Source organism: Culex quinquefasciatus, chromosome 1 (assembly GCF_015732765.1).
Source record: "Culex quinquefasciatus strain JHB chromosome 1, VPISU_Cqui_1.0_pri_paternal, whole genome shotgun sequence".
NCBI lineage: Eukaryota > Metazoa > Arthropoda > Insecta > Diptera > Culicidae > Culex > Culex quinquefasciatus.
The window spans coordinates 69,745,011-69,770,431 of NC_051861.1; the positions used below are offsets into that span (position 1 = coordinate 69,745,011).

Genomic DNA, 25,421 nt, shown 5'->3' on the forward strand with positions numbered 1-25,421 from the left:
CTCCGAGTGGTGCTCGGGAACACGACGCTGACGTACGAGGACCTTTCGACCGTCTTGACGCAGATCGAGGCGTGCTTGAACTCGCGTCCCTTTTGCAAGCTCTTTGCGTTGCCTGACTCGTACGAGGCCCTCACGCCGGGCCACTTTATCATCAACCAGCCGCTCAACCTGCTGCTGGAACCGGACATCAGCCACATCAAGAAAGGCCGTCTGGACATGTGGCAACGGATTCAGCGCCACGTCGACGAGATCTGCACGCTTACCAGGGGAACTCAAATTTGAGTGGATCCAAGCAAAACGGCGCAAACCGTAGTCCTACAAATTTGACATCGAGTACCCGAACTTAATTTTAACATGGTGAAGCTGATCTTAAATTTGACATGCGCTGGGTACCGGAAAAATCCTCCAGGAAAGCAGAAAAACGGTTCTGGGGGACGGATATCGGTTCGGAATGATAGTAAGAAAGAAAATATCGTTCTGTGCTAGTTTTTTGTTGATTTTATTTGAATTTAATTTTATCACTATCATTTTCAGCAATCGAGGATTTTGTTTGGACGACGGAATTGATTACGGCAAAACGGATGAAATCTTGGATGATGTACAGGGGAGAACCAGGGACGGGTGCGTCCTGGGAGACGTATGCGACTCGGCGGGAGATTGGGAGGATTTGAGCACATAACTTAAAATCTATAACTTTATTTAGTGAATTCAAGCGTAGGTGTAAAGAGCATTTAAAAAATTCAATTTGAGTTTTGTTTTGGTTTTTGATTAAGCAATGCCTTGTATTACACACTCTTTTATAACTACATACACAGCTGATAATCAGTCTTAAATTTATTACTGAATTCTACTTAAACAAGTAATTTGTCGTATTAGCGACATTTTTATATCTTTAGCTTATTTCGTTTTAGTTTTTAATTTAGTTTTTAGTTTTAATGAAACATAAGGTCCTTATCATTTAAGTCAATGTATACAAAAAAGGTTTTACCTTCGGTATATTGTTGAAAAATAAAATACAAATACAAATACAAATACATCCGCGGTGAACGGTTCCTGGGCGGTTTATCCTGCAATGTTGAACTTTACGTTTCGAATGGGGTTCCTCGTAGAGCGGTCTTTCGCGCGTGCTCCACTAGAAGCCTTGCACGATGGAGTCTTTGACGGCGCCCAGCAGGGTTCTTTTGGACTGGTGTTGTCCGGCCGGAGACCCAGATCGATCGTGCCGCGATCAGATCCAGTCGTAGCTGACCTGGAAGAACTCGCCGAGCTTCTTGTTCCAACCGATGCAAACCGATACGTTCTCGATGTCTTCAACCAAGCCCTTCTCCAGCGGTCTCGCAACCATCGTAATCTTGTTCTTTTTTTTTAGGCGTCTCGTCGAAACACTTGCAAAAGGCCACCACCAGATTGGCCACTTTGATGACGATCTCGGATTATATCTTGCAGTCCAGGTAGAGTTCACCCGAGACGAGGCCGTCCAACATTTCTGGGAGTTCCGACAGGTTGACCAGTTTGACGGCGATCTTTTTGATGGACTGGGTGTTGGACTTTAGCGGTCGGAAAATAAGCACGTCCTTGTTCATCATGTCGACACCGATGATGGTCGAGGTTTTGACGAAGTACTGGTCGAATCCCTCGATGAAAATCGAATTCCCGGCGGTGACGCGGTTCAATTCGACCTTGTAACGCGCCTCGTAGATCCACAACCGTTCGATCTGCAGCGTACGGAAATCTTCGTCGTCCACGAGCCGCGGTAACACCTTCGCCCCCATGTAAATTGTGGTCAATCTTGCTCTGAACATTGGCCAGCGGCGATTGAATGTGCTCAACGCACATGTCCAGAAACCCACACAAATCCCCAATTAACCGATTACAAATCAATTATGTTGCTTTTCATCTACTCCATCGTCACGCGAATATTCAGTTCGGCCAGCCTGTCCGCCAGCGTCGTGTCTACATCCCCGACGCCCTGCGACAACGGCCTGTACAGTACAGCTGCTTCAAAATAAACTCCACAAATCTCCACTGCGCCGAACTGTGCGGCCGCTTTTTCATAAACTTCCGGCTCTTATTGTGGAAGTACATGTCCCCCACAACCTCCGTGCCAACTCACCCCGTCTTAAGTGTCCGCGTACAACCCCGCAAACAACGTCAAGCATGAAGCAAATTCCGTACAGCCAACTTGCGAAGCAAGCATTCCCAAAATCGGCGACACTACTAAACTCCTCAACAATGTGCTTAAGCTTAAAGTACGCGTTCTGCGGCGGCAGTTTAAACTAACCCTGAATCGCGTGCTACAACAATCGGTCCGTATTCAACGAAACGCCCTCCGCCGCGTACACAAACAGCACCACCGCACATCCGCACATCACGACCGTTACCTCGTCCGAAAATTAACCGTGCCCGGGCGCATCAAACACATTTATCAAAAAGCTCTTCCTCTTCACGTCCGATAGAACCAGCGTAATCGGCGTCGCTTTAATACTAACGCCCCGCTCCTGCTCCGTAAACAGCATGATCGTGTACCGCAGGTCCCGCTCGTCCATGTTCTGAAACTGCGGGTGCGTCTGTCGCACTAAACACTCCACGAACATCGTCTTCCCGTGGTGCAAGGGTGGTGGTTTGTTACTGACCGGGATGGTCACGAGCGGGCGGATGGTCCTCGAGGAGAAATCTGTAAAGTTCAAGTATTACGTAAGATATTTGATCGTTTCAAAGGTTGCCAGCAATACCGTGAACGGGACTTAAATCATTTCGATCAGCTTGTCTAGTCAGTGGCAAGTCGTCGTATGTTGCCAAACTTTGCAGCACACGGAGTTGTCGTGTAGCAGGACGCGCAGAATCTACGGCATTATCTGGAGAAGATATTTCTTGAACTCGCAGCCAAGTGCGAGGAGCGTCGACCGACGAAAGTCCGGCAGGTTCCCTTGACCAACACGTTCCACAAGAAGCCCTTCTGCACGAGATTCCGCTTGACCAACGACTTGTTCCCCGACAGCACGCTTCATCTTCACCCCACCCAGATGGCCTCCGATGGCCTTGTTGTTCTGTCGGGTCCTCCCCATCAAGGTTGTAAAATCCGTTTAAATCACTCATAGTTCATCGATAGTTCCACCGGGAAGGCTGTTTTCGAATGAACCATCGACGAGGATCATAAGCTGTGTCCAACAAAATCAGGGGTGTTTTTCAGCTATTCGTCCACTATTCAGAATCTTGTAGCTAATATCACACTGCCGGTTCTGTAACGATAGTTTTGTTATTATGCTTTGTGCGATCGTCGGGATGACCTAACAAACTATTTTTCTAGCAAAATCAACCTACCGGAAGTGATTTTGCCCGTATCAACTAATCCGCCACCCATCATCATCGTTCGTCATGGCCAGCAACTACTGCTCAGTGACATGGTACCGTTTTTTCTCCGGAATAACCGGGTGTGGACGAACAACGGCCCGAGTGGCGTGGTTATAACCATGCCCAGCACATGGAATTCCCGTCCGGTTAACCATAATCATTTTATCCGCCCAAGAAACCCGGTCGTTTCCCGCGCTAGTTGATCAATGTCCAATTGTCCATGCTCAGATAGTTAGCCGTCGGAACAACCACCTTCAGATCGTCACGCCACGCCGAATCGTTGGTGCCACCGAGCAGGTCCTCGTTTTGCTGAACTCATCCATCTCGGAGAACACTTGGTTGATGGTTTGGTTGGCGTACGTAAAAGTAATTGTACCCTTACCGCTCGGCTCTCCTTTCGATCACAATCCGTCTTGTTGTTAACCTCCCGGCTGAAGGTTTCTCCCGAGGTTTTTCCATATTTTCTGTGCAACTCTTCCGGAGCGGGGCTTCGAGCAGCTGCTCAGGAGTGCAATTTTGCAACCGACGGAATCACGCCGAGTAAAGTCGCAGCGAAGATTGTCCGCCAAACAGCACCTTAACCTGTAATCATAAATACAGTTATTTACAAATTCTTAAATATTTTTTTTTTAACAAATTTACCGTAACATCTGCTCCGTCAAACTTCTCGTGCTGTCACCAACGGACCAATAGCTGGCGTCATGATAGCCGTGAGTAAAATAGGCTACAAAGTAATGGTCATCCTTCCTGCATGTGCACTTGACCAATACGCTTCAACATAATGGCCTTCCGCCCGTCCAATGACTTTTTCCTCAATGGCACGCGGCTCAGAAGTCGGCTTCCGGTTACGGTACCCCTCCGGTTCCTGTTTACCCTCCGTCTTCGCCCCCACCTGGTTGTCCTCCCGCGCCTGGCCGTCAATAATCTCCTGTACCTGCTTCCGGCGGTCGTTAAAACGCCAACCATCTACCGGGTCCTCCACACCAAAGGCGTCAATCCATTAGAATTGCTCGAACAGCTGAACCTGCCTATGATTGCCAGCCCACCCATCTTTCACCGGCCGGCCACGGTGAGAGCTAGTGGTGCTGAGATGGGTGTTTTCCGTTGACGAGGATCAAGAGCTGAAAATGGAAAATTGAAATTCGGGAAACATTTGTTTATACTATTCTTGGACGGCAACCTGGCATCGCTCCGCAGAAACTCCTTCTACTGCTCTTAGGTTTCTTAGGTTTACGGTTCTTCTCCATTGTTAATCAATCCGGCGCTTCAAAAATATTACGGTAAAACAACAAAATTTACCGATAGGTTTATATTTCCAATAATAGTTTCATTTTAGCAAACTTACCAGAACACCTATTTTCAAAACGCGCTAAGTCCAGAAATGTCACTTTTTTATTTCGGCAAAGTCGCCAATCAAAATGAAGTTCGGTTCAGTGATCTCAAATTTGCCAAACAAAATCAAAACAAACCCATCTCAAAATTGACATCGCTGAACCGAACTTCATTTTGATTGAACGAACTTAAAAATTGAGTTCCCCCAGTAAGCGTCTAGTGTTCAAAACGATTCAAAAACACCTGAGAATGGAAAAAAAATATGAAATATTGATTCATTGGGCCTATTCATAAACTAACTCCAGAGTTTTTTCAAATGTAGATGTCGCATGTGCTGCTTCGAGCTGTCAAACTCGGACTTTGAAAAATGCATTGTTAACATTTTTTTTCTTCCTTCGCGATCGCAAATTTGTCGTGCAGATCCCCTTCTGCGTGTTTTACGTGTTTCGAGGAACCAGAGAATCCTGGGATTCCGGTTCACCCCGGAAAGTTGCCGCAACTTGTTCTTCGAACACGAGTCAATCATCTTCCTGCACCGTGGTTCCTGCAGAAGGGCATCCGCGAGAAAACGGGTAAGTTTATAACTAATGGTTTGTGCCGTATGTTTACATGCCGGATTTAAAATGGTTTTATTTTACAGTTGCCGTCGAAGTGCTTTGCAGGACAAACTTGACTCCGGATGTGTCAGAACAACTCGCAAAAAGGCCAGCCAAGCCATTGCACATCTACATTGCCGCGGTCACAGCTGCCGAACTCTGCCAGTTGGATTTGGTCGGCGGGAGCTTCTGAGCTGAGTTAGGAATAATTGTTCCTGAAGCCATCAAGTTTCACCTTTTGCAGCTGGACCAACTTGACTGCTGACGTACTAGGTGAGTAGGAATACATTTTTCACTTGGTATCAAGCTTAGCAATATTAATAATTTGCAGTACATGACATTGAAAACGATAACGTTTTCTTGTGTAGTAGGATTGAATCAACGGCGAATCAGATCTTATGGGAGTTGAATGGGGTTGGAAGAGGTTCGTGAGCAGTAAGATAAACCTGTTCTTCAGCGATGACAGGAGGGAAAAGGTAAGACAGAACGGTTTAGCTTGTTGGATTTTAAAGTTGACTATTTTGGTTCAATTTTCAGCTGACCATTTGGACATATGTGTATGCGAACGAGTAGCAGCAGTCGATTAGTAGTGCCAGCTGGGACTGGAAAGTGACCGAGACTACCGAGGAGCCGATATAAGTACGCGAATCAGCACAGATGCGACGCGAAGTGCGGAATCAAGATGTAACCTTTCCGGACATGCTCGAGAACGTTCCCAATGTTAAGGAGGCTGGCAAAAACGAGGACTCGCCCCTGCAGATGTTTGGTGTACATGTGAACATTCAATTCACGCTGGTCAAGGTAAGAAGGTAAAAAATCATGAATTAAGGGCAGATTGTAAAGTATCTTTTAATTCTGGTCCGTTTAAGCAGCCATCCAGCAACGGGCATACTGCGAAACATTCTTGAGTGCGTATTTTGCGTACTACAGTGGATCAATTTCGTCAAGCTACTCTACTGCTAATCTTGCGGTAAACTCAGACTTGTGGATGGGCATCAAGTAGCAGCACCGATTTTAAGGAGAAGTTTTCTTACGGAGGCGCTGGCGTTGAATGCGGCGAGTAACAGACTCAACTGCAGCTGTACCATGAGCACTTCAAGGGCGCCGACGGCCTGTGATTTTGCGTTAGCTGATGACAACATTGACTTTACTCACTATCAAGTAAGTTTGCAACACTATTAATATTAAGTATGACATTTTTAGCATCGTCAGTACTCACCATTTTATTCATTTTGTATGGGTTAGTTTTAGAATGTTTTCCATTTTTAAGATCTTCAGATTTTTGTGTTGATTTTTTTCTTGACTAAGTTACTAATAGCGTACCAAAAAAAAACTTGTTTCTAAATATAATATGATCCTCCGTTGAATCTACTCAGTGAGTAATGTTGGCTCGATGTTTCCAACTGGTTATTTTTTTCAAAAAATGTGAAAACTTTTGCTAATTGCAAATTTTATCTCAGTGTGGATATGTAATATCAATCATATTGCTCCGTTGAAAGGTTTACATCGGATTCATTGGAAATTTACACGATTTCAAATAATTTTGAGTGAAACATTTACAATGAAAGTCATGTAAATTTCGATTTACAGCGATTTTCTTTTGCGCGATTTACCTCCTCTCTCTTTCGCGGGTGAAGAAAGTTCGCAAGCGAAATTGATTTTTTTGCGATTATTCCATCCCTGCATGCGACCCATCGTTGGATAGGTAATCAAAAAACCTTTCCAACAAGCCCAAAAGATTGAAGATCTGACAAACCTATCAAAAGTTATAAGTACTTTGTGTTTTTGATACACTTTTTTGAAGCCGGATTCAGATAATTTGATAAAAAATAAGTGTTATTTATGCACTATGAATGTGAGGAAGGCACCAACCACCTAAAGGTAGATTAAGTAACGTTTTTTATATGGAGTTTTGCGTTCCTTCCGATCTGCATACCAGTCTTAAGAAAAAAAATCGTGGCCCTTTCCCTGACCGTTTCTTGGACGTTTTTTTATGAAGTTTTGCGTATCAGCCTTTTCGGTACAACTATTCGACAACTATAGACGAAATACGTATCTGTCAAGATATTAAAATATATAGCGGATTTAAAGGAACAACTCGTCTCTTTGTATTCATAACCATAGCAGTTGATTTAGACTCAAGCTTATTCTGCTTGATAGTTTTGGTTACTCTCGTAAGTTGATGAGCAGTATTATGTCCCTTGCGGAAGCCAAACTGCTCATTCAAAATTATATTATTATTGTTGGTAAAATCCAAAAGCCTTGAATAGATGACCTTCTCAAAGAGTTTGGACAAACTACTCAACAGACTAATGGGACGATAACTTGTTGGCAATGTTGGATCTTTTTGAGGCTTCAAAATTGGTATGACTTTACCCAGCTTCCAATTGGTGGGGAAGTAACCAAGTTGCAAACATTTATTGAAAATATTGGCTAGATGTTGAAAGAACTGATCACTCTATTTTTTCAACACTAGATTAAAATATTATCAAAGCCAGGAGCTTTCAAATTTTTCATTTGTTTAACTGCAACTTTGACTTCCTCACCAGAAACATGGGAATCTGCAGGAAATTCAAAGGTAGAGTTATTAATTGTTGAAATACTATTGGCAACTGATGTTTCTTTACGACTGGTCATGGAAGTACCAAGATTATGAAAACTAACAAAATGAAGCTCAAGTGCATTTGCCTTTTCCTCGGATGTAATCAAAGGAGAATCCTCAACAATAAGAGGAGGAATAGGCTTTGGTTTGTTTTTAAGAACTTTTGAAAGTTTCCAAAATGGTTTTGAATAATGCCCAAGCTGGCTTACATGTTTTGAAAATTCTTGATTTCTGATATTGTCAAGTCGGTCTTGTATGATTTTGTTCAAATTGTTAACTGAAATCTTTTGTCATAGTCCCCAGTCCGTTGATATTGTCTCCTATAAACATTCCTAAGTCTAATCAAGTGTTTAGTATCTACGTCAATATCAGTTACCTTAAAATTAACAGGAACCTCCCGAACGTTGGCAGCCTCTGCTTGGTTGATAGCCTGCTGAATCACCTCCAGCGAACGATCAATATCAGCAGAAGTTTCAGGGTGTTGATTATAGTCGATGTTGCTGTCGACAACTTGCTGAAACTGCTGCCAGTCAACGTTGTGGTAATCTTTCCGGGTTGGTTGCCGCTGCGGATTATCGGAAGCTCCAACCTCCACAACCACCGGATAGTGATCAGAACTCAACTCTTCAAACACCTCAGGATGAGCCACGTTCTCAGCCATATTGGTGATGAAGAAGTCGATGATTGAGTGATTCCAAGACCGAGCCACCCTCGTTGGACGATCCGGACTCACAACGTTGTAGTATCCGTTTTGCAGCTCGTTGTGCAGAATCACTCCGTTCCGATTTCTCCTGCTGTTGCCCCAAACTTCATGCTTCGCGTTGAGGTCACCAGCGATGATGTATTTTGCGCTCCGCCGTGTCAGCTTCTGGATATCGCTCTTCAGTTTTGCTGCTGAACCATCTCTGGAATTCACCTGACGTGGGCAGTATGCAGCAATGAAGAGTACTGGACCAACAGAAGTGGGAATTTCCACCCCAACGGCCTCGATGATGTCCAGCTTAAAGTGTGGCAGCCGGCGTGGCTTGAGATCACGATGAACAGCGACAAGCACACCTCCTCCTCCAGAGGTGGTCCTGTCGAGCTGCGTCGCGATCTTGTAGTTTTGTAGATAAACTTTTTCACCGGGCTTTAGATGAGTTTCCGTGATGGAAGCTGCGTCAATCTCCTTCTCGCGAAGAAAATCCACCAGCTCTAAGTTCTTCCTCCTAATGGAGCAAGCGTTCCAATTCAGCAGCTTGAGGGACCTACGATCCATACTGAATGACGAACGAGGTCAGCACTTCAATCTGCTGGGTCTTGGTTTTGCATCCACGCAGTGCAGCGGACATCTGTTTGAAAATATTGAGGAGTTCGGTTGAGGTGTAAAGATCGTTACCATTTTCCTCAACTGCTGGTTCTTGGGTTGGTCTTGGCTCCTGGCTGAAGCCCGGTGGTGGCGGTCTCGGCTCCTGGCTGGAACCCGGCCGTGGATGATTCATCTCAGCTCTCTTCCTGGGATCCAACGGCAACGGTGCCAAGTTCGGGACCTGGCGTCGCAGTTGAAGAGGTGGAAATTTTTGCTCCACCAAAGCTGGAGAAGTTCTACGACGCTGAGGCTGATTCTTCGTCGATGCTTGCTGCCGAATTTTCACGAACTCAGCTCTCTTGGGGCACTTTCGGTCGGTTGACGAGTGCTCACCGTTGCAGTTGAGGCACTTCACCAGCGAATCTTGGATGCACTGGGATGTGATGTGCGCATCGGTACCACATTTGGCTTCAGGTGGCAGTTCTTACCTCCGTGCCCGAAGCCCAGGCAGTTGAAGCATTGTGTGACGTCACGGTGCACTGGTCGGTATCGCTCCCACGACACGATAATGTTGAAAACCGCTCGAATTGCCTTCAGCTCAGGATGCGTCGTCGATCCCTTAGCCAAATGCAGCAGGTAGAGCTGGTCACGGTACTTGATGTCTTTGTTGCGTCGGCTCATTTTGTGTACGGCCAACACATCCAGTTTCAAAACTTTTAGCTCCACTGGCATGTCGTACAGATCTCTGACGACGATTTTGTGCGGCTTATCCATGACAACATCATGGGTAAAGTACTCCGCCTCGTTTTCGGTCAAGTAATCCTTGACCAGTTGATAGTGCTGCCTGGATTGCACCAGCACCTTAAATCCATCCTGACACAGACGAATGTTGCCTTGGATTTTCCCAGACTTGATGAGTTCAACCAGCCCCGCTCGAAAGTCGATCATTGATGCTGATTGCCGCACATAAAAAGGAGGCAGTTTCTCCTTTCGCTGTTTCACTTCATTCTCCTTTGCTTCCGCTACCTGGTCCTCGTCAGGCAGTCCAGCGAACTTTTTGTTCTTCAATAGCTGCTCCTCGTGCGTCGATGAGTTCTCCTCCTCCTCATCCATCGGTACAGTACCGTCGCTCTTTTTTTGTCTTTTTGCTGTTCGATGTCACTTCCAAAAGCACCTTCCTTTTGAAATCCCCGGTTTTTGGCCATCACTTGAGGCCTCAACCTTCCTTTTGGAAATCCCCACTTTTTTGCCTGCTTGAGCCGCAGGTAGGGCGATATTGCCGGCGTTTTCCGCCGGGACGCGACGAGTCATGTTGAATAAGACAACCTTCTCCAACGAATGAGCATGAGCATAGCATGAGCATGAGAGACCACCCATGGTTGTCCTTCTCCGTTGCTAAGACAACCTTCTCCAACGAATGCTCGAATAACAATGTTGTAATCTACGTTTTTTTTTATTTTTCAAACAAAAGAAATCAGTTTAAGCTCTACATGCTCTCTAAGTAAATTGACCATTTTATTACGTGTAATTTAAATATTAAAAAAATAAGCAAGGATATCAGTAAAGTGTTTAAACTCTAAATGCTCTCAATAGAATTTTGCCATTTTAGTCTAATGTAATCTAATCTAACACAAACGCAGCCAGTCCGATGAAAGCATGCTGGAAAGTCTTGTGATTAGATTACGCCCCAAGCACTTTTCTTGTCATTATTAATAATTGCAGTACGTCCGAGAACACCCGAAAATGTATTGCAAAAATTAAAGCGGCCAGCCCTACTACGTTGTGTTTACCGCAGAGAGGATTCTGAGAACAGATCACATTTCACAGAATCTACAGGAGAGGAAGGATGCGTGGACATACCGTACCAAACGCTCCTGTTTACAGTTTCATATGTGTTTTGTATGATGTGTTAAGTGTTAAATATAGTGTGGTTTTATAATCAAATAAATATAATAATGCAATACACTCAAACCCCGATGGTTTGACATCAACTGTTGTCAAACGAACGGGGTCACTTTTTTAGTTTGACACCCCTTTTACACGGAGTTCACACACACTACTGAACGTTTGTTTAGATAGTGTGTGTGAGCGCCGTGTAAAAAGTGACAGTTCGTCACTTTTTAGTTTGACTTTGACCAACCAACGGGGTACTAACTAAAAAAGTGTCAAACGAAAAAGTGACCAACCACCGGGGGTTGAGTGTATATCAAATCAAACCATCCACATTAACGACCCCTGGGTCTTTTGTGGTCTCTATTGCAAGTTTCTGCTCGAACCTAGGAGTCCGAAGGCTTGAATGGGGAGAGCACCCAAACCTCTCTTTTTACTCCAAGGAACCTTCCACCCCAGTGTTTGAACTGACGACCTTTGAATTGCGAGTTCAACCGCCGCCAGCGATTCCACCGGAGTAGGCTTGGTTTGGTGTTTTGTTTGTACTTATGGTATGGAGACGACTCCTACACCTGGAATGACTTAACGGCCTAACAACCAAGGCCGGGACCGACATTTTACTTCCTCATCCGATGGAAGGTTGCAGCCGATGGGAATCGAACCCAGAATCATCCGCTTACAAAGCGGACAGCGTAACCATTCGGCCACGCACTGCCACGTAATGCAATATAATGATCATTTAATAAAATCCCTTCACCTATATATAATAACCAAGCACCCAAGCACACAAACAGCGACACAAAAGAAATGAAAATGAGCATGCAAAAACAAGACATCGCGTCCCCGTGGTCGGCGCACTAATCGCAAAATTCCATAGAGAGCATTTACAGATAAACTCTTCACTGATTTACTTTGCCAGAAAAAATAAAAAAAAATATTTAGAATACAGGCAATAAAATGGCCAATTCCCATAGAGAGCATCTAAAGCTAAACACACTTCATATTTGAAATTGTTATTATCTTAATTTGTTGCACGAAACTTGTAATTTTGTTGAACTTTTTTTTTTTTCAAGACAAAAATAAAAATAGCTGTGAAATAATTATATTGTTTTTAAAATTCATTACTTACCAGTACAATAATAAGAACATAATTTAATAAATTTGTATAATTTTTATCTGAAATTTCTATCAACCATCCAGACGAGAACATTTAAGATAAAACTCTCTATACACTCTGCTATACTAGTTTTCACTTCAGACGATTTCTACCAAACATGTTTCATATTACCTGTGCCTACAACACGGTCGCTTTGTGTTTGTCGCAAGCAGTATTTAATATAAAAATAGTTTTTTTATTTTCGGTATCTATTGAAGATAGAGCTTTGGTTTCTTCGAGAGATTTGTTCATTTTTGTAGTTGAGCAAAAATATTCTATACCTTGTATCGTAGAAAATAAATATTTTTTTCTTGTTTTGCACAACTAAAATCAATCAAATTGTAATGACGTCTGAGAGAATAATATAGAACCTTTTGGTACCAGCAACTTTCTAGAACATGTCAACTTTCTAAAACTTATGGTTTTTGTGATATATTTTTTCCCCATACATAGCTGGCTCTGTTCGCTGCATACAGAGCTTAGCTCTGTTCAACCATACAGAGCATGTAAAGAGTTTTTATTGAGCCTGTAGAGCTCGATGCGTCTCTGACACACGCCGGACACCAATCCAACCAAGAAGACCAACTGGCGTAGACACGATCAACTGGAGCTGGTCAGCGACTACAAGGATACAACAACATCCCGGACATTGAGTGTCTTGCGAACCTTCGTGGTGAACGGACACTAGAGCTGCGGTATTTTTTACTACCTAAGCTCAGAGTTATTTCAAAACAAAATTCTCAGTCTTTTTAAAGACTACCTCCCAATCAAACCGTTCTCCGCTTGACTGGTTCATTCCGCTTCGAATTCCGCTTCGAAAATTGTTTCGAAATTTTCTAAACGGAATCTCCGGTTGGACTCCGTTTCAATTCCGTTTGATCATTTTGGCACAAGGGCGACACCTGCTGGTGTAAGACGGAACCTCGGTGACATTTCGCCGCGATTCGCCGAAGCGGTTTTTCTTTGAGTGTATTTGTGAGGCGGCTTTCTAAGAAACGTCAAACATGTTTGATCTCGAACTTTCCGCAAAAGTCGTTGTGGGAGCTAATTTCAAAGTTTTCGCGACGTGATGGAAAATGGCGTATCCTCCTCCTCCCAAGGTGAGTTGAACATTTCCTTCACTTAATTCGAAACGGAGTGGACTTGGTGCAATAATCAACATTACCCATTGTATTCCCTCCTCCTTTCAGATCCAGTTCCCCGGCCAAACTTAGCAGCAGCAGCAGTTCCGGCCAACGAGGGCGCAAGATGGCAACAGCCAATCAGAGGCGGCTTCCTGGATGCCAGAGAGTTGATTGAGATGTACCTCGAAAAAACCTGGTTCAGAACAAGGAGTTCTTGGAGAAGCAGGAAGCGTCCTGCATCGAAGTTGCAATTGCCGAGCGCAAGAACGCCGATAAGGTACAGGAACGTCCGTGCCAGCTGCCATCAACGAGACGAGCTGCCGATTTCACTCTACAAGGGACAAGATACTAGCGAGCCGGTTCGAAATATGTCTTCGTGATCAGCGACAAGGGCACGCTCCCGATCGTGGACACTCCGCCCACGCGAGGCTTGCCAGGAAGTGTACCCGCCGCACACCAAGGTCGAGGTCCTGAAGACTTCCCGCTTTGATCTGGCCAACCTACTGGAGCTGCTCGGCGATGGTGATGGCAAGAGATCACAAGTGTCAACCGGTGCGCCAAGAATGACGTCGTTGTGAACCGCCTCGAGAGGAACAAAAAAAATCTGTGCAATATGTTAACTCTGCTAAACAAAAAAAATAAAGCGGGCTCGGAGTTGGGATGCGTTTTAATGAACGATTAGTTAAAGGGACAATAAAAAATGTAAAATCATAAAAAGTTTAATCTATTTCTATGGTCGAATCCCAATTTAAAGTGGATTCAACAAAAACAAAAAAGAAAACCAGCAATAAAAAACAAGAAAAAGAAGAAGAAGCAGCTGTCAAAAGCAACCCGTCCATTCCGTTTCGATTCCGTTTAAATTCCGCTTGAACCGATTTGCGGCGAAAACTCAAACGGAACCGGTTGTTGCGTTTGAAACGGAATGCGGTTTAGAATCTAAAACGAACACTGTTTAGAATTCGAATCGAACTTTTTTCGCTCAAGCGGAATTCTAAACGGAATTCAAACGGAACGCGCTGAGTGGGCTGAGTTATTTTCCAAAATTCTAAACAGTCTTTTCAAGACTAACCCCGCCTGAAATTTTGTTGTATTTTACAAACAAAGCCATCTTTTTAAGAGAACTTTGCTTGCAAAATGCGTCAAAACAAAGGTAAACGCAAATCTTCTGAAGATTTGGTCGTTACGTCGGTGAAGCGTTTGAACGCTAAACCGGCTAACGGAAACAGAAAAAGAAAACAGCCTCTTCTGAGGTCTGATTCTGATTCTGAATGTGAGGTCAATCCTCCAATTCCATTGACAAACAGTTTCGGTGTTTTATCCGAAACTGATGACAAGGAACCTTCTCCTCGTACTGAGCTTTCTGCCGTCGAGAAACGAGTAAAGGCTCCGCCAATTGTAGTGACTTCCGTCTCCGATTTGGCCAGCTTTCGAACGCAACTGAAGAATTGCAAGGAAACTTGCAATTTGAAGGTTTCGTTCCAGCTTGGTCGAAGAGGAGAATGTCGCTTGTTGACGGAATCTTTACAAGATCACCAAACTTTTGTTGGTTATTTGAAAAACCACCAACACAATTTCTACACGTATGAGACCAAGAATGCTCGGCCATTCAAGGCGGTCCTGAAAGGTCTCTCCAACGACTTGTCGGTGGATGAGATCAAAAACGAACTTAAGGTGTTGCTTGGCTTTGCCCCATCCCAAGTAATACCGATGAAGAAAAAATCAAACGGGAATATTTCTCGCTTTGGTTTGACTTCACAATTTTATCTGATTCATTTCAACAGAAATGAAATCAACAATTTGAAACTTTTGGACAAAGTTCAGTTTTTGTTCCATGTACGGGTAAAGTGGGAGCATTTTAAGAAACATGGCGGTAATGGCCAGAATCTGACCCAGTGCCGGCGTTGCCAGGCATTCGGTCACGGTACTGATCATTGCGCCATGGTTCCAAAATGCATGGTTTGCGGGGATTCTTCTCACGACAAGGACAATTGTCCCGTGAAAGAAGTCACCCAATTTAAATGTGCAAATTGTGGTGAAAATCACAAATCAAATTTTTGGGATTGCCCCATCAGAAAAAAAGGTTTTGGATTCTCGTGCTAAGCATCAGCCGAAATCCAAACCGAAATTTTCTCAAAGTCAGGTTGTACCTGCATCTTTAAATCAAACGTTCGTGCTGTCTCACTCGAACAATGCTAGAAATACCCCTACCGTGGAAAAGTTAGGTAACAACAATGGCATTTCTTATGCTAACGTCGTTTCGGGTTCGGGTTCATCCACGAATTTTAAATCCTCTACCAATCTTTCTGAAATTGGGCAGGTACCTCAAATCTCATTTGAAAATTTTTCTGCTGGCAACGCTTTGGGATCTTCTGATCTCGGCGATGTTACGTTTGAAAAAATGACTTTTTTGCAAAACTCACTGTTTGGTTTGATTCAAACAATGAGTAATGCTACATCCATGATGAAAGCAATCCAGATTGGATTAAAATTTGCGAATGATGTTGTTCTTACCCTGAAGTTTAATCATGGATCTAAGTAATTCCATCAATATTATGAATTTTAATGCTCGCTCTTTAAAAGCGAAAGAAAATGAATTTTTCAACTTTTTACGAGTTCATAACGTGCATATTGCTGTTATAACCGAAACATTTTTAAAAACTGGCACTTATTTGAAAAGTGATCCAGATTATAAAGTTATAACTAATAACCGAATGAATCGAAATGGCGGTGGAGTTGCAATAGTTATCCACCGTAGTATGACTTATAGCACGTTACGTGACTTTAAGTTAAAAGTTATTGAAAGTTTGGGCATTGAACTTGAAACTTCTTTTGGGAAAATTATGATTGCAGCTGCATATTTGCCATTCCAATGCACTGGGGAAAATAAAAATTATTTCAAAGGGGATTTGAATAAACTTACTCGGCATAGATCTCGATTTTTGATCATCGGTGATTTTAATGCCAAACACCAATCTTGGAATAATTCAAAAGTAAATTCCAATGGTAAAATTCTGTTCAGAGATTGCACTTCTTGTGGTTTGGTTGAGCGTTTTAGCAGAATGCATTACTGTGAATACAAAGAGACGAGTTGTTCCTTTTAATTCCGCTATATATTTTAATATCTTGACAGATACGTATTTCGTCTACTACTTGCAGACTTCATCAGTGTTCTGTTCTCGACTGAAGGTTCATCGCTGGTGTATTCATATTTGTAGTTACTGTAGGTACTACCTACCTATACAGGCACAAAAGAAGAACGAGGAGGTAGTACCTACAGTAACTACAAATATGAATACACCAGCGATGAACCTTCAGTCGAGAACAGAACACTGATGAAGTCTGCAAGTAGTAGACGAAATACGTATCTGTCAAGATATTAAAATATATAGCGGAATTAAAAGGAACAACTCGTCTCTTTGTATTCACATTGCACTTCTGGTCTTTATTCGGTTTTATACCCGAATGGGCCAACTTGCTTTTCTTCTGTTAGAAATCCATCAACAATTGATTTGGTGTTGACAAATCAAAGTCAGTATTGTGGTCCTTTAGTGACTCATGCTGATTTTGATTCTGATCACCTTCCAGTAACTTTTTCACTTTCTCATGAAGCAGTTACCAGACCCAATAGTTCTGTGTTTAATTACCACAAAGCTAATTGGGACAGGTATCAGCATCATATTGAGAATAATTTAAATCATGATTTTGTTTTAGAAACCAAAGCTGATATTGATTCAGCCTTGGAATCTTTAACTAATGCAATTTTGGATGCTAGGAATATTGCTATTCCTAAAGTCCAAGTCAAATTTGATTCTCCCATTATTGATGACGATCTTCAGCTTCTGATTCGTCTGAAAAATGTTCGCCGAAGACAGTATCAACGTTCTCGTGATCCTGCACTGAAGCGAATTCAAAAAGATTTGCAAAAGGTTATTGACCACAGATTCACTCTCCTGCAAAATGAAAAGTTCGCAAGAGATGTCGAACAAATTAAACCTTATTCCAAACCTTTTTGGAAACTTTCAAAGGTTCTTAAGAAACCTCAAAAACCCATCCCTTCTTTAAAAGATGGTGATAATATTCTATTAACTAATGGGGAAAAAGCTCAAAAACTTGCTCAGCAGTTTGAGAGTGCTCATAATTTCAACTTGAATGTTTTGAGTCCTATTGAAAATCAAATTTCAATAGAATTTCAGAATATTGTTGAACAAGAATTTTCATCAGATGAAGTTTTTAATACGGATCTGAATGAAATAAAATCTATTATCAAAAAATTTAAAAATATGAAAGCCCCTGGTGAGGATGGCATTTTTTACATTTTAATTAAAAATTACCAGAAGCAACTTTAAGTTGCTTGGTCAAAATTTTCAACAAATGTTTTGATTTGGCATATTTTCCCAGTAGTTGGAAAAATGCCAAAGTAATTCCGATTTTGAAACCGGATAAAAATCCTGCTGAAGCCTCAAGCTATCGGCCCATTAGTTTGCTTTCATCTATTAGTAAATTATTCGAAAGAATAATTCTTAATAGAATGATGACGCACATTAATGAAAATTCAATTTTCGCTGATGAGCAGTTTGGATTTCGCCTTGGGCATTCAACTACTCATCAGTTGTTGAGAGTTTCAAATTTAATTCGAAGCAACAAATCTGAGGGCTATTCTACTGGCGCTGCTCTTCTAGACATAGAAAAAGCATTTGACAGTGTTTGGCATAAAGGTTTGATTGCGAAATTGAAAAGGTTTAATTTTCCGATTTATATCGTGAAAATTATTCAAAATTATTTGACGGATCGTACTCTGCAGGTATGTTATCAGAATAGCAAATCTGATCAACTACCTGTACGTGCTGGCGTCCCTCAAGGAAGCATTTTGGGTCCAATTTTATACAATATTTTTACTTCTGACTTGCCTGATTTGCCCCCAGGATGTCAGAAATCACTTTTTGCTGATGACACAAGCATCTCCGCCAAAGGCAGAAGCCTTCGTGTCATCACAAGAAGATTACAAAAAAGCTTGGATATTTTCAATTCTTATTTGAAAGAATGGAAAATTACTCCAAATGCTGCAAAACTCAACTTATTATTTTCCCTCACAAACCAAGGGCTGATTTTCTTAAACCAAAAGTCATCACATTATAAAGATGAATGAGGTAAATTTAAAGTGGGAGGATCAAGTGAAATATCTTGGACTTGCTTTTGACAAAAACCTTACTTACAAGGATCACATTGAAAGTATCCAGGTTAAATGTAACAAATATATTAAATGTTTGTATCCACTTATAAACAGGAATTCTAGACTTTGTCTCAAGAATAAACTGTTAATTTATAAACAAATTTTCAGACCTGCCATGCTTTATGCTGTGCCGATCTGGACAAGCTGTTGCTTAACCAGGAAGAAAAAACTTCAGAGGATTCAGAACAAAATTCTGAAAATGATTCTGAAACTTCCTCCTGGTTCAGCACCAGTGAACTTCATCAATTAGCCGAAGTTGACACTTTGGATGTTATGTCCAATAAGATAATTGATGCATTTCGACAAAAATCAATGCAGTCTTCAGCTGCATTGATCCGCTCTTTATATAGTTTATAAGTTAGTTTTAAGGTATCCCTTTTCCCTTTTGTACATGTAGGACCTCCTACATTTGAAATCACTGAATAGCGAAAGCTACAATATTTCATGAATAAATGAAAGTAGTATTTAAAATTGAGGTGAAAAGTCATCGTTTGTGATTGGACACTCAATAATATTTTAACTGAATGAATGTACATGGAAAAGAAATTTGAATAAATATAAATAAAAAAATAATAATAAAAAAAAAACATCCCGGACAGCACATCATCATTTAGTTTAGTTTGGTCGACAATTGGTATTGGTTTCGAGGTAACCCTTAAGCTGCCACAGTAAGGAATTTTGATTATTTTTTTTTTTTAATTTCAGGGTGGGTGAGGATGATTGGGAGTAGCATCCGCCCTTGGATGTACCCCTGGTCAAACTTATATTCACCACCAATTCACCACTTTTGATACCATCGATCCTCTCTGGAGAGATCAATGACGTTACTTGAGATTAGCCGAAGCGTCCCTAACACACCAAAAAAAGTGCTAAGCGTGCAAAAATGCCTCACGGCAAGGAAAGAGGCAAAATTCTGCTACCTACCAGAAAGGATTGCAACTACGTTCGGGATTTCCTGAACAACACAAAGATTAATGCTACAGCCATGACGATCCAGGTAAACGCTCCTTGAAACAGGTCCTCCATGGCCTGCATGACATGGATGTGAGTGTGCTGAGAGAAGAGCTAAAAACTCTTAAGTTGAACGTGATCGAAGTCTTCAAGATGACGAGACACAATAAGGACATCAAGTATCGTGATCAACTGTACCTGGTTCATTTTGAGAAAGGATCGACAACGCCGTCTGTGCTGAAAGCAGTTCGGGCAATTTTCAACATCATCGTGTCTTGGGAACGTTATCGTCCAGTGCACCGTGACGTGACACAGTGTTCGAACTGTTTGCAGTTTGGACATGGTGGAAGGAATTGTTTCATCAAGAGTCGTTGTGCAACCTGCGGAGGTGAGCACAAAACTAAAGCTTGCGAAACAATCAACGAGAACATCGAAGCAAAATGCTTCAATTGCGGTGGCGACCATCCTACCAACAATCGAAGCTGCCCAAAACGAGCAGAGTTTGTAAAAATTCGGCAGCAAGCGACGACGAGGCACCAACCAAATCGTCGCAAAACACCATCAACTTTCACGGACGTGGATTTTCCTGCTTTGGCGTCACCTGGAGCGGGATCTGTTCGAGTGGTTCCAAATCTGCAGCCATTGCCGTTGAATCAGCGGCAAAAAGTTGCAGAGAGGGAAACCAAACAGCATCATCGGATGAAGGCATTAGTGACCTGTTTTCACCACAAGAACCTCTGAACATTTTCATCGAGATGACAACAACACTGCGTGGTTGCAAAACTCGTGCGGATCAAGTAAGAACGCTTGGAGGATTTATCTTAAAATACAGTTCGTAGTTTACTCGTTCTAATGATTTTGAACATTTCAATTTTTTTTTAGTTCTAAGTTAGGATTAGTTGTTAAAGTGATTTTTTTTTCTAATTTACCCAAATGTCCTAGATTCAATGCAAGAATGTAAAACAATTTTAAGTAAATAAATGTATGTGAACAGTTAATGAATGAAAAATTAAATGAAAAATATAACAAAGATGAAGAGCATTTAGCCATACCACTTGAAATGTAAATAAAATGTAATTATTATAGAAAAGTTCAATAAAGACATATTTAATTTAAAAAAAGATGAGATTAGGCTTAAACACACACAGTCAAATATACCAAGTTGAGCCGATACCCAGTCAAATCAATCCGAATTCTGAATCGGAATCTAATTAGAATCGTGTACAAATTCCGATTCAAACGCAACAACCGGTTCGAACACGGAACCGGTTGTTGCGTTTGAAACGGAATTTGTATACGATTCTAATAAGATTCCGTTTCAGAATTCGGATTGATTTGACTGCACAGAAAAAAATATGTAAATTTACACAGCACGTAATTACTGTTTCTTATGTAAACTCACTCAATGTAATTCGGTAATTTCGGAATACACCCTTCCGGCAGCAGCTGAAGATTCATGCAGTCCCACGTCGCATGTTCGGGTGTAGACCTACGGAAGACCTTGCCGCGAGGATAGGTGAGTAAGACTATACGAGCCACCTACGGCATAATTCCTCGGGCTCCCCAGGTCAACCATAAGCTACCCCAGGTTCTCCGTGCAGGACACATTGGGGGTAGAAAGCGGATAGAATAAGCAAAAGATCAAAGCAGGCCGCTAGGCATACTTTTAAAGTGGTTTGTATCTGCAAAGGAATTTGTATTAACAAAAGGATCAAACATAAAAAAGGCGATACTAATTAATACTTCCCTGCGACCTTGGAGGTCTCTCGGTTGGACATATAGCCGTGGACACCATGCTTGGTAGCAATCCTCGTCAGTCGGTGTGGTATTGATCACAGCTGGTGTTTATTGTCCTCAACGTCTGTTGTATACTGCGGCTGCGTAGCAAGTCAGATGCTCGCTCATTCAGTTTGAAACGAAAAGAACAAAAGAGAACACAAAAAAACATTAGATTCTGATAGTGAGTAAAGTAAAGTGTAATTTCATATTAATAGTCAGGACCCGGTGCCTGCTGTTCCCGTTACAGTTTATATGGAATTCCAATAAGAATGTAACAGAAAAATCAGGCTTCGGGTCCAGACTGTTAATTATAAATAATTATAATAATATTTTCACTTCATGATTCTTACAGGCACTTTATTTATTTTGCTTTCACTATCACTTTCACTATTTCTTCGGGTCGTCTAATTTTCGTCGTGTTCCCGTACTTGGAAATTTCCGCATAACTAATCACTGCTGGTTATTAGTGTCATGTCGAACATGTTACAAGCTAACACAACAGTGACACAGAAACAGAACTTCACAAGCACGGGAATTTGCACACGACCTCCCAGTGAATTAATACCGAGCTCTAACTATTTTCATACTACTATTACCTAAAATGTCCAAAGCAGCTCAGTAAAACTCACTGGGAGCGTTCCACAATTTAGCCCCATCCGGGGGGAGCTTATCCCTTTGTACCCTCGTGTTTGTTTCCTTTCAACCGTAGTCTAGGTAGTCCAACAATGTTCAGCACAAGTTTGAATCGAAAGCAATTGCTTGAACAGCTGAACGGATCAAACTGTTGCTTCCCTTGCTGAACTAACTAACCTGTTACTAAGGAAACAAAAGGATAAAACATCATGATTTGATGTTCTAACAGGTACGTTCAACTAGCCAGCTGCGAGACCCATCAGCCCGGCCGGGAACCAGTCCATATCTGTCGAGTACAGCATATGGTGTGGTTCACAAAATATCAAATACAGTGAACACAACACTAAGGCTATACATATGAACTGGCGGGATGGAAGCACGTGGACACCTCCCCCCAATTACTGTTTCTTATGTAAACTCACTCAATGTAATGTTGAAATATGATGTAAAGAGTAAAAAGCAGTGATCCCCGTGCACCGCGTTCAACCGCGTTCTCTGTTTTCTGTACTCGATCAAACACCAGCACCGCGTGTGCACGCGTACAAGCAAACTTAAACTCTCCCGTGTACAGTCTGTACGCGCACACGAACCTCGAGTTTAAAACCGAACCTTGCACCCCGGGTACAAACCCCGTGCAAGCCGACGACGCAGAAAAGAGACAAAAAATATTTCCCTCACGCTCCCTCTGCTGTAAAGTGGTGTTTCATTCTCCGCTGCAGTCACACTAAAGTGTTTGCCACAGAGAGAGTGAGAAGCAGTCATTTTTTTCGTCTCTTTACACGCTCTTCGCTCGCACGGCGTTGTACCCGAGGTGTGCACCCCGTGTTTACACCGCGTGTAAACTTGAGTGCGCCGTGCGGGGAGAACACGAACATGGCAGCCTGGTGTGTTTGAGGTTCATCTGCACTGAAAACTTGTACGGCGTGTACGGCGTGCGCGCGTTTCGGGAAGACTGGTAAAAAGTCATGGAAATTACTCCAATGTAAATCTAAATCTAGTGTAAATCATGAATCTAATGGAAACGTTGAGCATGGAAACACAAATCTGATGAATTTCTACCCGTGTTCGGCTTCCTGTAAATTCCTATTTAATGTAAATCATATATCCAATGTATTTCTGCCAAACGTTGACTTCAAAACTACCCGAAATAAAAATAGTTATATTTGGTTCTCTTTCTATCGCTCTCATACATCGCTGGCCCACTGCCTGAGCCTCGACCTGAACAAGTTGATGCTTTAGCCGCTCGTTTATAAAATGCGAAGATGGCTCAGTCGGCAGCGGGTAGCAGCAGTAACACCGATCTCCCTACCCGTCGTCCGTTCGCGACGGAAAAGCGTATCCTACCTGTGAAACAACTTTTTAAAATCCGAATTTCGTTTTGCTGCCCGCTTCAATAATTTTAAAATAGAATATAGGCCACACCCTTTTCCTACTGCAATCCAAGTCGAGCTTCTCATTCCCATTGGCCAATCAGAATTAGTTGATTTGAACTAATGTAAATTCCAAAAGTAATGTAAATTCCAAAACTAATGTAAATTTTCAAAACTAATGTAAATTTCCAATGAATCTAATGTAAATTTTCAGTGAACCTAATGTAAATATGCATCATTTATCATGATACCTTTTGGTACATGATAAATAATGTAAATTTACAGGAATATTTTTTTCTGTGTGGGCAGGAGATCGCCAACAGGAGGGCCTTTGGCACGCGATGCGAGCGAAATTTACTTGTACTTTTTGTTAGATGTTAAATGTTATTACTGTGCGATATCCGGTGCGATCTGACGAGTCCTCGGTTGACTCTGGGAAGAATTGGCCGCTGCTGTTCCTGGGAAACCGACTCCGAGTGTGCACTGGACGTGTACATCTAAACGATGTGATGTTTCGTTTGCTGGTTCCTTCCTGCGGGCGGCTATCGTTGATTCGGTGCTGATCAAAGTTCTTTACTGTGATCCTAACCTCTGAGTGAGTTATTGCCAGCACCATTCACTAGTTTTTTGGAGGAGTTCTTTGATATGTTTCTATGCTTTTTCAATTTAAAAATTATAGTTTTAGTTTTAGAATTAAGTTTATTTTCTCAAATGTTGAATCTGATTCTGTTGTTGTGTACAGGTTAGGTTTGCGCCGTCCTTCGATTTACCTTTATAATGGCTAGTTCAACAACTGGAAATGCCTCAGCTAACCAATATATAACAAGAGCTGTTGTAAATGCAATCTTTGATAATACTAAACTAAACATTTGTCAAATCAACGTACAAAGCTTGTGTGCAAGAAATTTAGTTAAACTTGAAGAATTAAGACGAGTTTTCAAGGATAGTAAAGCGGATGTTGTTTGTTTTACTGAAACATGGCTTGATACCTCTATTACTGATTCTTTAATCGCAATTGATGGTTACAACTTGATACGAAATGATCGTAATAGACACGGAGGTGGCATTTGCGTTTATTACAGAGAAGGCCTTCAATGCAGAGTTGTCGAAAAATCAAAATCCGTACGTGATACTAGTTCTACCGAATTTTTGTTACTTGAAATTGAATGTCTTAATGATAAATTGTTAATGGGAGTCTATTACAATCCCCCAACTGTTGTTTGCTCTGAAATTCTTTCTGCACAAATTTCAAAATACTCAATGAAATATAAAGCTTGCTTCCTAATAGGAGATTTTAACACCGATCCAAATAGATCTGGCGCGAAATCAAAGCGCTTCAATGATGTTTTAAGTGGACTAGCTTTTCATTTTGCTAATAGGGAACCAACATATTTCTATCAAACAGGATGCTCTCTTCTTGATCTACTATTAACTGATTCCCCAAATCAAATTTCTAAATTCAACCAAGTCTCCATGCCAGGCATTTCTCATCATGATCTAATCCTAGCTTCACTTGAATTTTCTTTTACCATACCTGAAAATCGTTCTTATTATCATGACTATAATAATATTAATTATGCTGAATTAAATGAAGCCTTCAGCAGAATAAATTGGGCAAACTATTTGAATTGTGCTGAGCCAGATATACTTTTAGAATTTTTCAATGTAAATATGCTAAATCTATTTACGCAATTTGTTCCTTTAAAGGAGTTCAAAGTACGCAAAATCCATGGTTCAATGCAGTCATTGAAAAGGCCATGATTGATAGAGATCTATCCTATAGGAACTGGAAACGTAGCAAATCCATTGAAGACAAAAATCATTTCAAAATTTTAAGAAATAGAGTAAACTCTTTAATCGAAAAAGCTAAATCTGATCATAGCAATCGTATTCTCAACACAAATGTTCCAAGTAAAAACTATGGAGTAATATTAAAAACTTAGGAATAGCAAGTAAAACTAAATCTCCAGTTGTCTGCAACAGCTCAGTTGAAAATATTAACCAATATTTCTCTTCAAACTTTTCGCCTTCTCAAGGTGATTTTAACTCTAATTTAGCCGCTGTGGATGGTTTTCATTTCCGCGCTGTTGAAGACTATGAAATAGTGAATGCAATCTCT

At 41.7% G+C, this 25,421-nt stretch overlaps 1 protein-coding gene, 1 long non-coding RNA gene and 1 pseudogene across 2 annotated transcripts; 2 read left to right on the plus strand and 1 right to left on the minus strand.

Annotated features, from left to right (window-relative positions):
• Positions 1 to 744: 744 nt before the first annotated feature.
• Positions 745 to 3,379, minus strand: LOC6037323 (annotated as a pseudogene).
• Positions 3,380 to 5,057: 1,678 nt separating this feature from the next.
• On the plus strand, positions 5,058 to 6,514 carry LOC6049894. The gene is made up of 5 exons (XR_005276853.1): positions 5,058 to 5,255; positions 5,324 to 5,552; positions 5,611 to 5,755; positions 5,817 to 6,080; positions 6,152 to 6,514. It is a non-coding gene; the product is annotated as an uncharacterized LOC6049894 (long non-coding RNA).
• Positions 6,515 to 13,245: 6,731 nt separating this feature from the next.
• LOC119765620 lies at positions 13,246 to 14,115 on the plus strand. Its single transcript, XM_038249889.1, has 2 exons — positions 13,246 to 13,315; positions 13,406 to 14,115. The coding sequence occupies exons 1-2, from the start codon at positions 13,285 to 13,287 to the stop codon at positions 13,717 to 13,719; spliced, it is 345 nt and encodes a 114-aa protein (XP_038105817.1). The 5' UTR covers positions 13,246 to 13,284; the 3' UTR covers positions 13,720 to 14,115.
• Positions 14,116 to 25,421: the final 11,306 nt, after the last annotated feature.

Excerpts from the sequence above, each read along its gene's own strand:
- LOC119765620 (XM_038249889.1), top strand. The coding sequence starts at position 13,285 with ATGGAAAATGGCGTATCCTCCTCCTCCCAAG. Across the intron at positions 13,316-13,405 it reads CGTATCCTCCTCCTCCCAAG|ATCCAGTTCCCCGGCCAAAC; the intron begins GTGAGTTGAACA and ends TCCTCCTTTCAG.